The sequence below is a fragment of the Balaenoptera physalus genome (assembly GCF_965194825.1).
Source record: "Balaenoptera physalus genome assembly, chromosome: 1".
Classification (NCBI taxonomy): Eukaryota; Metazoa; Chordata; class Mammalia; order Artiodactyla; family Balaenopteridae; genus Balaenoptera; species Balaenoptera physalus.
The window spans coordinates 161,251,722-161,266,239 of NC_138882.1; the positions used below are offsets into that span (position 1 = coordinate 161,251,722).

General features: G+C 54.2%; 1 protein-coding gene and 2 long non-coding RNA genes across 3 annotated transcripts in view; 1 reads left to right on the forward strand and 2 right to left on the reverse strand.

Annotated features, from left to right (window-relative positions):
* Nucleotides 1-14,518, reverse strand: part of LOC309642688 — a 119,531-nt gene that overhangs the window by 100,093 nt on the left and 4,920 nt on the right. The window lies entirely within an intron of this gene.
* Nucleotides 397-14,518, forward strand: part of SLC2A1 (solute carrier family 2 member 1) — a 28,683-nt gene continuing 14,561 nt past the window's right edge. The window contains exons 1-2 of the mRNA XM_082424448.1: nt 397-658; nt 12,149-12,244. Of these exons, the coding sequence (XP_082280574.1) occupies nt 641-658; nt 12,149-12,244 (114 nt within the window). The 5' untranslated portion in view covers nt 397-640. The remainder of the gene's footprint in view (nt 659-12,148; nt 12,245-14,518) is intronic.
* On the reverse strand, nt 5,978-12,142 carry LOC309642693. The gene is made up of 3 exons (XR_014253324.1): nt 11,680-12,142; nt 10,488-11,609; nt 5,978-7,694 (listed from the first exon to the last, which is right to left on the reverse strand). It is a non-coding gene; the product is annotated as an uncharacterized lncRNA (long non-coding RNA).

The window sequence follows — 14,518 nt, forward strand, 5'->3', positions numbered from 1 at the left end:
TGAGGTGGTTCTATCATTACAGCTAGTTTCCCGAAGTTATCCGGTGGCGGAGTGAGGACTCCAGTCCTTGCTCTTAAGCGCTACCCTATGCCGCTCCTGTTTTGTCTCACAGCCGGTACGAGCTCCTCCATTTTGCTACAGGCCGCCGAGGCTCAGAGAGGTGCGCACACTTGCTGAGGGTCACACAGCGAGGGAACTCCCGGGACCCAGAGAGCAGGGGAGACGCTCAGCCACAGACAGTCCCCCGCGGGACGCCCTCCTGCCCGGCCTCCCGCCCCCCTACCCCGGCCCTGGCCCCCTCCCCGCGGAGCCCCGCCCCGGACGTGCCCCAGTCCCCGCCCCCAAGGCTCTGCCCACCCCTCCTCCCCCGCGCACCCCAGCCGCGCCAGCCAATGGCTGGGGTCCTATAAACGCGAACGTCCCAGCGCTCAGAGGTAACCCCAGCGAGCGTTCAGATCGTGGGCCGCAGGTCCGAGGAGCTAGCTCGCTAGGGAGCGGGAGGCCAAGCGACCAGAGTCGGAGTCAGAGTCGGAGTCGGAGTCTCGGGACCGGAGCCGGAGCCTGATCCGCAGAGTGCAGCCCGCCCGCCCGTCGCCGCCCGCGCACCCGGCGCTGCCAGAGCCACCGGCGCAGCGCGGCCATGGAGCCCAGCAGCAAGGTGAGTCGCGCGCCCGCGGGCCCTCCCCGCCTGGAACAAAGGCGCGGACCCCCGGTCACCCCTCCGCCAGCCTAGGCCTCCCCGGGCCTCCCCGGCGGCCCGGACGCTCTGTGCGCCCGGGGCCGGCGGCGCGCCTCTCAGAGCCATGCTTTGCGCGGGCCTGGAGCGCAGCGCCCTGCCGCTACCGGGGACGCGGGCGGGGATGGGGTCGTGATCTGGCCGGCGCGTGGGCGCCGCGTGCGTTGTTGGCGCCCGCACTGAGTAGCTGGCTTCCTTCCGGGGGCGCCGCGCTGTCCACGCGGCCCCGCAGGGCCGGGGGACCCAGGGCCCGGGCGCGGCACGTCGCTCACGATCTCCTCAGCAGCGGCCCAGCTCCGACTTCTCCCGGGGCGGGGGAGGGGGCCCGAGCGCGGCGCCCATTGGCTGAGCCGGCCGAGCCCCCGGCCGGGCCCCGGCCCGGGCGCTCTGAGGAGGAGGGACCCGCCCCCGCTCGGCCGGCTCGGAACAGATGCTCCCTTTTCCTGGGCGCCACACTGGGCGCGCGGCCTGGTGTTGGGCGTTTTCCGCGGCCTCGCGCAGTCCCCGCGCCGGTCCTCCGGGGTTCCAAGGCGGAGGGCACTCTCTTAAGGCCCGGGCTCCAACCCCAGGGTGCCTGGCTACAGGGTTGAGGCGAAAAGCCTGACTTCCGAGGCCCTTCTTTCCGCGTAGTGCAGGCCCCAGAGCTTTTGCCAGGACCCGGGGAGATGTGCTCTGAGGTGGCACGTTTCCCTGCTCGGGCGGAGCTGGTGAGGGCCTGACGGAGAGAGGACCCCAGGGGCCGCCGACGCGATCCCGGGGGGGCGGAGGGTCGGGAAGGGGCCCCTGGCTGGAGTGGAGTGGGAGTAGCGCGGGCCAGGGAGCTGAGGGACGCGGGACTGAATACATGAGGACTCTTCCTTCCCCCGGGAGCAAACAACTGCCTAGATACGATCTCTTTTTTTCATCTGTAAACGGGCTTGTCCTACAGGGGATCTTTGTGAGTTTCCCAGAACGGTTCCTTTCCAACAAATATTTATTGGGCCCCACCTTGTGTGTTGTAGGGCATTGTTTCTTTCCTCCCTCCCTTCCTCCCCTTTCTATAGAATATTTTCAAGTGACTTTTTTCTTTGAAATTCGGCAGGGAAGGCACGAGGATGTCCGTTTTTCCACCTGGCATGGGGGGTTAGCGCTGAACTCTGCACTGCCCTTTCTATGGGCTGTGGAGGTGTCCGGTGGAACTGAGCAAGGTCTTGGCTGGGCGGAGAGGTGCGTGACAGTGACGCCAGGCTGTACCCTCAGCGGGAAAAGGCTCCTTTATGCCTGATGAATCCAAACAACTTGCTTCACCACCCCGCCCTGGCCTGAAGGGAGACCCTGAGCCCAGAACACATTTCCTGACAGTCATAGGTGAGCCATTATGCTGGGATATAACAAAATAAAAATAAGATGAGAAGCTATTTTAGCTAGTGGTAAGAACGTTGCCACTGCAAAGCTTAAATATTTGCTGTGTTACCTCAGGGCTCTGGCAGGTCACTTAACCTCTCTGGGCCTCAGTTTCACTGTAAGAGAGGGAAAACTGTTTTCACTCCTTCAAGGGTAAGAAATGTCTGTTCAGCATGTGATGCAGGACCTGGGTGTTCATCTGTTGAGTGGATAAGTGAATATTCTGAGAGGAGACAGAAAAGTGGAGGAGAAAGTCAACAGTCACTTGTAGTTCACTAGGCTCTGGGCTCAAATGCTTTTCAGTGTCACTGACCTTCCATATATAGCTCTGCTGGTTCAGGGGCCTAGAGCTCGGAGAAGGGAAGTAACTTACCTGAAGTCACACAGCTAGTAAGTGGCTGAACTGGATTTGAACCCAGGCCAATCAGAAAGGGCTTTCAGTCTACACTATCCCTTTTCACCACAGACTTTCTTGAATTTTGAGCCGAGGGGAGAGAGTTTGCCTAACTTCCAGGGTGCCCATGTGCCAGCCATTTCTGTAGCAGGTAGGTGTTTTTCATGCAGTACCCTCCAAACTTTTGATTGCCGGCTCCATCAATAAATAATTTTGGAGCACCTCCTTCCCAGTGGTTTACCTGTATTTATAAATTCATGTATGTGCACTGTTATAATAATAGATTATATGTCTACATAAAGTAGAAATTTCAAAAGACAAATACAGATAACAGTTATAGTAAAAAATTTTTATTTTTTATTTTATTTTATTTTTTTGCTAAACTTTCTATGAATCATCCTGTATACATTCTAGAAAAAAGCCCTTCCCTTTGGAGCTGCTGATTCACTCAGCAAGCCCAGCCCTTTTGTGCAAGAGGTTAAACTGAGGCCTGGAGAAGTTATATCACTTGCCCAAGGTCTTAAAACCAGGTGTGTCTAGTTCTGAAGTTCCTTCGGCTATGTTCCTCCTCATCTTCTCAGTTGACTCAGCTGACTTTCCTGCGTTCTGTCGTGCTCCTCTGCTGCTCACTGTGCTGAGTTTAACTGAGTAGGAAGTAGGGAGGAGACAGGTTGAAGACCCTCCTGTCCCAGCCAGCGCTTTGCTCATGCTCCGTCCTGGGCAGCAGATGAGGGTGAGCCCTGCCCCCAGATGTCTCACCCAGCCCTTTGTGAAGAACTCCCAACTAGTCCCTCCTGGCGCCCCAGTGGTGCCCCAGGACTCTGCCGCTCCGCCCTCCAGACAAAGGAGAAATGAGAAACCCGTGGGGTTCCTCAGCCCCTCAGTGGTACGGAAGAGCATAGGCTTTTGAAGTCCTGCATTTGTGGTTTTGAATTCCAGCTTAGCTCAGTTGCCACGTCTGCAGAATGATGTCATTTTCGTCATTAGAGTGTCTGTAAGAATTCAGAAATAAATGTGTCTGTCTGTCCCCATGGATGCTCCATAGATATCCCTTGTTTCTCTGGATTCCCAGGATGCATTGCACCTACCTGGGCCCCAGGTGACCTGCTACCTGGGTTGCAGCCTCTGTCCAGAAGTCTGGCATTCGGGCAACATGAGCTTTTGGGGAGTCCCAGGATGCCCGGGCTGTATCGCTTGGTTGGGTAAATCATTAAAGTTCCCGCTGGCTAGTTCTCCAGTAGGGGTTTTGTCAGGAAGCTGGTTTGCAGAGTAGCCCGCGGGTGAGAGTGCCAGGCCCAGAGATGGGTCAACCGATGTGGCTGCCCTGCCTCCCCTGTGAGGGTGATAACAAGTCATGATGATGTCACAGTCCAATGGAAAATGACTTTTCCAAGGTCACATACTAGCCTCCCACCACAAAACACCTGCCAGCCTTTCTAGGATGGCATAAGAGGATAAAGGAAAAGTCCCCAGCAGGAAGGGACCTCCCCGTGCATGGCCCAGCCCTCTGTTTGACAAATAGGAAACTGAGGCCAGAGAAGGAAAAAGGCTTAGCCAAGATAAGGCTGTCACAAAAAATTTGAGATGTTCTTCAGTATTTTTTAAAAAAACATGTTCTTTTCTGCACACCCCTGTCCTATGTGCCACCTTCCACTCACCCCAAATGAGCAGGAGTGCCCAGACTCCCAGACTTTCCAACCTCTTTCTGGGTGCAGCCTAATAGTTGGATTAGATATAATTTGACAACTGAAAGCCTTCTGTGAATGGAAACAAAACACATCCTCATAAAACTATGACCTTGGGGAAGTGGCCTTCCTCAGAGCCTCGGTTTTCTTCCCTGTAAAATGGAGGTTCACTCCGCATGGTGGTTGTGGCAAGACTGCCCAGTGCCCTCAAGCAGGGTGGCGGCTATTTTCAGTGGAAGGACCCTTTGCACGTCCAGTTTGGGTGTATGGACATCGTAAACATCTCCATGATGATCCCTGTCCCATGCTGAGCCATTCCGGGACCAACCCTACCTGGCCTGGAGCTGGGTCAACCCCCAATCCCCCTGTAATCAGCTTGTGACTTCAAGGAGCTCAGCTTTACCCAGTGCCTCCTGGTCACAGGATGTCAGGGCCTAGAGCTCTGCTCCAGCTCCAAGGGTACAGGCATCCAGTCCTCTCCCCCTCCCACCCTAGCTGGCAGAGCTGGGGAGGCCTGGGACAAAGGGGAGGTGTGCAGCATTGGCTTGGGACCTGCAACCTCACCCCTCCCCCACCTCACTCCTGGGCAGAGAGGTGACAAAGCCACTCAGTTTGGTAACCTGCGTCCCAGAATGGTAGAGGTTGAGAAGGTTCCTGGTTGGACCTACGGGCTCAGAGAGGCTGTGTCTAGGCCTGGTCACCAAAACAAACCTCCGGTTGTTACCGGCCTCCTCTGTGGGAGGCATGGAGTGGAGCCTAGGGCTCTGCCATCCAGCCTCCAGGCCAGGGAGGGAGTAGCTCAATAGCTAATGCATAAACATTGGAGTTTTGCAGTAACGGAGCAGGGCTCCCAGACCTTGAACTCGTGCAGAATGAGGGCAGTGTTCACCCTTTCTAAGACTTCAGCACCACCACCTTGCTGGCTTTTGCCTCCCCAGGGCCTTGGTACCCTGGAAGGGGAGAGAGCTGTCGCCAGACCCCAGCTTATCGAGCCTTTGGCTACTGAGGCCTCTGCTGGACAGGTCATCTGCCCAGAGCGCCTAGCCCAGAGTTCACCCCCACTATTTTGGCACTGGGGAGTGAGGAGGAAAGGGCTCCACCAGAAACAGCTCTACCATTTGACCTCAGACCAGCCACAGCTCCTGTTGGAGCTAATTTCCTCAACTGTAACAGGGATAATACCTACCTCTCTAGGTCAGGTTGCAGGTTTTTTTTTTTTTTTAATTACAGAAGTACTGTAATGGAGCCAACTATAGAGAAGCATGCAAAGTAAGAGAGTAAACATCTTCTCCCAGTTGCAATGGTTTGGTGTTTACCCTCACAGACCTCTTTTTGTGCATGTGTATATGTGTGCCTGTAAATGGAATTTAGTGTAATTGGATCACACTTTCTACATAGTTCTGTGCAGCCCAGTGCAGCCCATCCTGGTCACCTACCAATACTTGCAGTGTTTCTCTCTGCACATATGAGGAAGTGCCATTATACAAGTTCATTATCTCCTCCTTCCTTACACAAAATGTACATTCTATATGTTGTTTAGTACTTTGCTTTTTTACCTGGCGCTCTTTTCATATCAAGTACATACAGATGTGTTGCATTCTTTCCAATAGCTGCATAATATTCCATTACAAGATGTCCCACCGTGATTAAGAATTAAGTGATTGTCCTCATCACTTTCTTTCTTCATACCACTCACCACCTGATGTATTTTAGGTATTTATTTTCTACCCTTCCACCCTACCCCCCGCTGCCAGCCCCCAACTAAAATATCAAGTTCCATGAAGCAGGGATTCGGTTGAGTTTATTGCTGAATCCCCATTGACTAGAATAGTGTTGGGAACATGCACTCAGGTATTGTCTTTCCTTAGTAATATAATTTCTTATTCTTAGGAAACCTCTCTTATGGAGAACAGGAGGTCTTAGGGGAAGAGGATTTTTCAAGGTCACACAAGTGGGGTACTTCAACTTGTCTGCTGAGAGTGTTGGGGACCTTTACATATTCCCATGGTCTTATCAAATTACTCTTATCACAGTCAAATTGGTGCCCACCTCTCCACTGAATGGGTACCTCTCTGGGGTGTCAGCTTCTCCAGATGCCCAGGTGCTGACTCAGGGAGTCATTTGTTTGCATTTAACACCTTTTTGGAAGATGATTTGGTTTTGCCTGGAAGGCTTTGAAAAGTCCTGTGCAGCTCGTGTGTTGGGTTTGCACTTGGCAATTCAGAGCACCTGGGAGTGCAGAGATTAGCAAATTTTTTCTGTAATGGGCTAAATTGTAAGTAAATATCATCGGCTCTGTGGGCCATATGGTCTGCTGTTGTAGCACAAAGGCAGCCATAAACAATATAGTCTTCACAAACAAGTATGGCTGTGTTCCAATCAAATGTTATTAATGGTAACTGAAATTTGAATTTTTTTTTTTTTTTTTTTGCCGAGCCACACAGCTTGTGGGGTCTTAGTTCCCCAACCAGGGATTGAACCTCAGGCCCACGGCAGTGAAAGCACTGAGTCCTAACCACTGGACTGCCAGGGAACTCCCCTGAAATTTGAATTTAACACAATTTTCAGGTATCACAATATATTAGTCTCCCTTTTTTTTTTTCCCAGCCACTTAAAAATGTAAAACCCATTCTTAGCTGGCAGGCTGAATTTGGCCATGGACCATAGTTGACCAACCTGGGCTTAAAGCAAAATCTACCCAAGCGACCGAGAGGTTTCTGAGCTTGGGCCTGGGCTGTCCTGGCTCAAACTGGGCAAGGCCCAGCGAGTTGCTGGAATGGAATTTGACCTAAATAGGAAGGAAGGAGCAGATAGAAACCTTGCTTCCTTTGGGGACCAGTACCCGGAAGCAGGAAGAGGACGTGAGCAGGAAGGGTTTGGCAGCAGAGACCCCTCAGTTTGAAGCTTCCAGCAGCCGAAGGCCTCCTGATCATCTGCCTTTTCCTCTCTGAGTCTCCCGTTTTCTCATCCGTGAAGTGGGAGCCATCTCTCCCCCAGAGCCTGGTGATGGTGGTTAAATCAGGATGTGGATGCAGCCCCTGGCACGTTGCCTAGGGCCTGCCCGGTGCTGCTGGTGCTGATAAAAGCGGCAGCTCCCTCTCCTCTCTGCTTTTGAAGACTGATGAGCACCTTCTGCCTCCAGGGCCACTGCGGGGTGCAGGGGAGGCTCAGCCATGCAGAAGTCCTGACATCACTGGAGGACTTGAAGAAGATGGCTGAGAGGAGTAAATGCCTGAGGTCACCTGAAGGTCAGGCTTCACATGGTTATTACTCTTCTTCTTGAAAAGACCTGACAGGCTGGAAGACTTCAGAGGGTAAAACGCCTTGTCCAGGAATCCAAAGAACTCAAGTCCCAGAATTGGCTTTTGTTTGCCGAGTATCCTGGGCCCCTACCCTCTGACCTTAGGCTCCCCATCAATCGCATGAGGGTATTACAGCAATTCTGCAGTTTCTTGGGCTTCTTTTTTCATCTCCCAGAATTTTGTTCAAATGAAATCTTAGAAAATTAAAGTAAAAAATAAATAAATAAATAAATAAAAAGGGAGCTGTCACGGATCCCATAAACCCCTGCTCCACCCTGCTTAAAACTGGGGACCACGCAGTTACAAGGTCCTTGTCCCATGCTCCAGTGCACCCAGGGCTACTCAGGAGCTGTGGGAGGAGGAAAGGATGTGAGTGACATCTGGCTCATCCCGCCTCCAGGACCCTCCTCCCGGACCCTCCTCCCATTGGGAGTGATCTACCTCTGAGTGGCGTGGCCACATGCCCTCCCTCCGCCAGTACTGACTGGGAGAGCCCGGAGCTGGAGTGCGTGCCAGGGAGAGGCCCGGCCCACGGACGCAGGTCGAAAGGCCACGCACGGTGCTTGGCAAGTTACATGACCTGACTAGGCCACCCGGCATCCCCGTGTGTGGGAGGAGAGGTTCTGAAGCCAACACCTCATCAGTGGCTTCCTGGGAGAAGGAGAGCTCTAAGTGGGCCTCAGGACCCCCAGAATTGGGATGGGGTGGTGAGGGGTGAGGGCGTGAGAGCCTCCTCGTGCAGGACCCTGAGCCCAAGCACTTGCTGAGTCGTGAGGCCTGGGGCACCCCTAGGAGAATCAGGATTTGAACTCGGGTCAGAGGTCTTTCCTCCACAGCCCTGTGGGTTGCGGTGGGGGCCTGGAGAGTGACTTTTAGGCTGTCTCCAGCTCTCAGAGCTGATGTTCCAGTACTCCTCGTGGCTTTGCTACATGGCCGAGTTCGAATCTGTTAGGATGGACACTGTTCTCAGAGAACCGATACACGCAGAGCCAGTTCTGCCCAAAAAGCTAATTTCAGAAGTGACACGTTTGCTTTGTACAAATATTCAGCGCTGCACCCTACTCTGGGCACCCTAGGTGCCATTCTTAAGGAGTTCCCAGTGTGGTGGGTAGACAGCAGATGGGTATTCCCAACTGCTTGGAGCAGAAGCTGGAGACTGTAGAGCACACAGCAAGGGCAAAGGCCTGGAACAGCAAGGGATGTTCTAGGAGGTAGCCCCATCCCCAGGGGTGGTGATGGGCGGCCGTGGTCCCAGATTCTGGACTCTCCCTTGCTCCTCCACCCCTATAAAAGGCTTCCACAAGAAAGCCGTGAGCTGTGGGGCTTGTACCCCTTCTTTAAGGCATCACCTACTAGTCCATCAGCTTGGCACCTACATATATACATGTTGAGTGAATGGACTTCATCACCGCCTTTCAGTTCCAGCCATGGGACTGGTGGGGGCAGATGGCGCCATGGGGACTTCCCATCCCTCCTTGATTCAGCGAACACCTCTCGAGTGAACCCTGCCGGCTCCATGACGCAGAGCTTGACAGCAAGCCTTAAGGGAAGGCACTCTTATCCCCATTTCTTATGTGAAGAAACTGAGACCCAGAGTCAGGGCTACCACATATCCCAACTCCAAGGTGAGGGAAGCAGCTCGATGCCTTTCAGCCTGGGCCTCCTGATTCCAAGTCCTGTCGTGAGCATGCTGGGTGCGGTGGGTGCGGTGGGGGCGAGAGGTGGTGGGTGCCGCTTGCCTACCCAGGAGCGGGGGCCATGCTCCTCCCCTGGATCTAGCATCCAGCCACACTGAGCACCCCGTTAGATCCGGCCTTGCAGGGCCCCTCCTTCTTCCCCCTGCACGTACTGTTCTGTCTACCTGGAATGCAGTCTTGCCACCGCTTCTCCACTTGGCAGACTCCCTGCATGTCCTTCACGGCCCAACTCCAGTATCAACTCCCAGGAACCCACCTTTGATTGACTGTCCCAGGCAAAATTACAAGTCTGTCCCTGCAGGGCTCCCGCAGTGCCCTGGTTGAAGCTCAGACCACACCTAGCCTCCCCTTTCCAATGGACCTGATGCCTCTTCCTTGATATCAGGACCGGGGCCCGGGGCACGAGTCACTGAGCCTTTTAGTAGGTCCTGATGCAGCAGCCTGCCTGGGTGGATGTGGATATAACCCAGCGGGTGGGTAGGCAGGTTTTCTAAAGCAGAGTTTGACCTTGACCTGCCAAGTGGCAAAGTCCAGCAGAGGGCTTTGTCCTTGGCTCCCAGCAGCCCCCGCTCTCAGAGGCACAGCTGCTCAGCAGGGCCCCAAGACTGACTTCAGAGGCCCAGAGACCCCTGGCACACCAGAGCCAGACTGGAGACAGGGCTGTAGTAATAGTACTGCCCCCCAGCAGAGCCCCTTCTGCGAGGGCATTCATGCAAGGGCACGATTTTTACCAGATCCGCATATCATCTGTATCATTTTTCACTTCTATTTTTATTTAAATTGCTGTGTTCTAAATAATATGAAACCACAGGGCTTGTAAAAAAATATTTTGAATAGGTGATACATTCATGTGGTTCAAAATTCAAAAATGTACAAAGGGATATAAAATTAAAATTCTCCCTTCTACCCTGCCTCTGCCACCCAGATCCCCAAGGTACACTGTTACCTTTCTTGTGCATTCTTTTAAGGAAGTAGATGTGTATATTCTCCCCCATCCTAGCCTTTTTTTTTTTTCCCCCCCACACAAAAGGTAGCATACAACACACTGTTCTGAAGCTTTGCTTTTTACTTAATGTAACTTGGGGAGTATGCCAAATCAGTACCTAAAGAGCTTTCTTTGTTAAGTACTCCATTATATAGTTATGCCACATTTTTTCAAATCATAGGTTTGCATTGCTAGTTTTATATTTATTCGAGTGTGTACTAGAAAAATATATACCTTGTATACCATTAGTATCAGACGATGGCCAACCTCAAAGCCAACCCTGAGCCGTGACGCCTGTGACTCACCAGGCAGAAAGCCCCCACATGGGGGTTCAACAGCCGCTGTCGTGCCGTCCTTGTGACATCCTCTTACTTAATCCCAGTGGTCACCCGAGGAGTTGGGCTTGGCCGGGGCCCACCAGAGGAGGTCTGTCAGGTGCTCACCACCCACTCGGAACCAACAGCGTTGGGTCTGAAGGCTCCCTAAGGAGTTGAGAGGGAGGCTCTGAGGGATGCTGGGCAGGGTGGGCCGTGACAGACAGGATTTACAGGGAGTGCAGCCCGCTGGGAGGAAAGCCGCAGCGTCTAGGATGAATGTCCAGAGTTTGGCCAGGAAGGAGCCCGTGGGAAGGGAGGATCCAGCTGTCCCTGGACAAGGAATGGGCTCTGAACTCCTGCTGGCTGAAACCTTCCTCTTAGCCTCTGACGTGAGAACCTTAGCTTTCGCAATCGTTGGCCTGAGGCTTCTAGAGAATGAAAAGACCATACTAGGAATGTGTCTGATTAACAGCTAAGCCCAGCGCTATCTGTGAGGATCTTGAAGTCAGAGCTGCTTCTGGGTTCCGGGGGTGGGGGTTGGGGGGGGGGAGACCAAGGCCATCGCCAAGCTGAGGCTCTCCCCTCCACAGGTAGGTGCAGCTCAGGATCTGTGCCTACACCCCTCCCCTCCAGTGCCCAGCCCGGTGTGGTGCACCTGGTGAATGCCCGCCCGTCATTTCTCTGGCATCCCTCCCCCCAGGCCCCGTTCTTTCGGTCAGTTAAGGGCCTGCCTTAACTGTCATACATCTTGGCTTCTTCATTTTAAAAGAAAACAAAAGTCCTCTCCCTAGCAAGGCACCTTGCTCTCCCCGGGCCCTCCTGCCTGCTGGCCTTCTCCCTTCCTGCTGCCTCCGGCCCTTGGCTTCCAGGAGACAGAATCCCACTGCCCTTTTTCTCCCCCAGTCCTTTGCCCATTGGAAACACCTTGACCCAGCACTCTTACTCGCCTTGTGTCGTGTACTTTTCCAAAGCACATTCCTGGCTGCTATGTCATCTGTGTCCTGACAACCCTGGGAAGCTCGTGGTCTGGGGATGGTTGCCCCGAGCTTCAGCCTGGCTCTCTGCAGACCCCTGAGTGAGCTGGAACTTGTCTCTGCCTCAGTATCTGCCCTGTGAATGGAGGCGAGGGTTTGCAGACAAGCAGACAGACGGTCCGGGAGGAGTGGGGAAGGGGACTCACCTGCTGGAATTCACAGAGCAAGGAGGCAGATGGGCTGGAATTAGAAGCCAGCATCTTGGGCTCCAAATCCAGGGCACTTCGCCCATCTATGCCGCTCCTCCCACGTAATTTGGCCCCCCTTGCATTGGTTCCTGGGCCTCCCAGTCAGAGAGTCTGGAGCCACCTCAACCCCAGGCATGGCTTCAACAGGGGAATGAGACCCCAGAGACTGCCAAGCCCTGGCTACAGAGAGGGGGAAGACCCTAATTACCCTCTCTCCCCAGGAATGAGTCTGGCCAGCCCAGTGTCTAGAAGTTGGCAGGGCTGGTTTGGGCACCTGAGGTCGGGAAGTGGCCAGGTTTCTTCAGAGAAGGGCTGGTGTGGTGCCAGGAGTCAGGCAAGCTATCTGAACAAGGGAACCTGCCAGCCCAGGCCCTCTAGTAACCTGGGCCTGACGTGCCTCTAACAGTGTGGGGTTTTCTCTCTGCAGAAGCTGACGGGCCGCCTCATGCTGGCTGTGGGAGGGGCTGTGCTCGGCTCCCTGCAGTTTGGCTACAACACTGGAGTCATCAATGCCCCCCAGAAGGTGAGTGCTGTGCCGTCCTAGGCTTCTCGAGACCAGAGGGCTCTGCTGTGCACCCCTGCCCCCATCACACACACACACACACACACACACAGACACACACACACACACAGACACACACACACACACACACACACACACACACACACACACGCTCACCCTGCCTCTTGGACGTTGCAGTCATTTACATCAACTCACCATCTGCCTTACCAGCCAATATTCTGGCCCTGAACGGGTTAGAGACTCTTAGCTTTGGCCTTGGAATCTTGGGGCCCACAGAACCATGGGATCTTTATAGGTCATCTCGACCAACCTCCCACCCGACACAGACATTTGTAAAAATTGAAGCCGTGTTCGGTGTAGTGATGCCGCATTCGTGCGGCCCTCTGGGGCTACAGAGGGCTTCCGTGGTGCTTTTCTCACCTGCTGCTCACACCGAGCCCTAAGGCAGGCAGGCAGCCGTGCCCACTCCTACCCTGCAGGTGCGGGGAATGGCCAGAACCTGCCCAGCATGACCAGCTAGTCAGGGATGGAGCTGGTATGCGACAGCAGTCTGCCTTGGCGCCCTCCCTGCCAGGTGGTCCCCGAGCCCGTGCTCTCACCCATCCACACGCAGCACACTCCCTTGTAAGGGAGCCCATTCTAGGCTGAAACTGCCTGTCTCCCTGGAGGCCCCGGGCCAGGCAAAGCAAAAACGGCGTCTTGCCCTAGGGAACTGGAGGGGTGCAAGTGTGCGCTTATTCCCTTCCCCCCACAGCACAACCCAGATCTGTCCTCACGTGTTCACCTGAGTGTCGGGACTGGGAGGGGTCCCGGTGAGTGCCTCCAGCGTAGCCAGCCCACAGCTCTGGGGAGGAGAGAAGAGGACGGGGGCAGGAAAGGAGACTGTAACGAGTCCCTCCTCTACGCCAGGCCTGTTGTGTACATTCATAAGGTCGGGCGGTGATTTCCATTTTATACACCCGAAAACCGAGGCCCAGGGTAGGTGAAATGACCAATGGGCTCAAGGTCACATAGCTAGGGGATGATGGAGTCAGAAGCCAAACTCTGTTGTTTACACAACCTCAGGCTGTCTTCCGGACCAGCCACCTGGTCATTTTAAAAGTCTGTACCTTCCCGGGCAGGACAAAATGAGAGTGGACTGTCCTGTCAAGGCCACATTCATGGTCCAGACAGGTGAGGCCAGGAAGTGAGTGTGGCTGCTTTCCGAGGATTGGGGCCTGTCTGGGGGAGCTGGGCCTCCTCCAAATAGGCGGAGGGTGGCCATGGGGGCCACGCCCAATGCTGGGGAGCAGGTCACCAGAACGGCCAGGCCTGCTGAGTCATGCTCAGCTGCAGCGGACGTGACGGGGCTTTTCCAAGCTTGTGGGAAATGGCGACCATGGGCCCATGCTTGAAACAGTTCCAAGCCCTGCTTTCGCTAAGTGCTCTGAGCAGATCTTGCCAAGGTGTGTGCCTTGGAGCTGGCTCCCTTTGGGAATCCTTACAGATGCAAAGTGTGTACAGTCTTAGAGAGAGGTTGAGTTCTCCACTTGATTGCACGTCAGTAAGTGTCCCCTGACACTTACAGAATCTGACCTCATTGGTCTGGGATGCTGTCTGGGCATCAAATTTTTAAAGCTCCCCAATTGATTCTAATGTGCAGTCAAAAGATGAGAAGCACTGGATTAAGTGATCACAGTCAGGGGTGGTCACTTGACTGATCACATAGTGAGTTACGCACGGTGACAGAACTAGGACTCTAAGAACAGGATAGAGGTGTTTTCCAGAAACAGAACGGGGTTGTGGTAAGCAGGGGCCCACAGGTGGGGATAAAATGCCCAGAGGAAAGAAAGTCTGTGTGTCACTAGGGTAAATGGGAGGAGGGAGAAGGAAGGGCGACGAGGTAAGCCAGAAGCTGCCCACAAAGGGCTCTTGTGGTCGGTAGTTTCATCTGCAGAATCTTCAGCCACTGGCACGGCGAGAATGGGCACGTGGGCACCAATGCGTAGGCCGAGCTGGGGAGTGTGGACTTCAGAATGAGGACAGTAGGCCCCCGTCGAAGAGGATAGATAGGATCTGATTTGCATTTTGGGGAAATGATTCAGGCGTCTGGTGCAGTGGGATGGGTCTGAGAATGTGAAACTAGAGACAGGGAAATAGTGAGAAGGCTGCTGTTGTAATAGGGGTAGAAAAACCAACACTGAGTAGGAAGAATGGGCAGGAGCTGGTCATCAGTTCAGCCTGAGGATGAGAGAGCGGGGTTTAAAACTGGCTTCTAGGTTTCTGGCTTGGGCG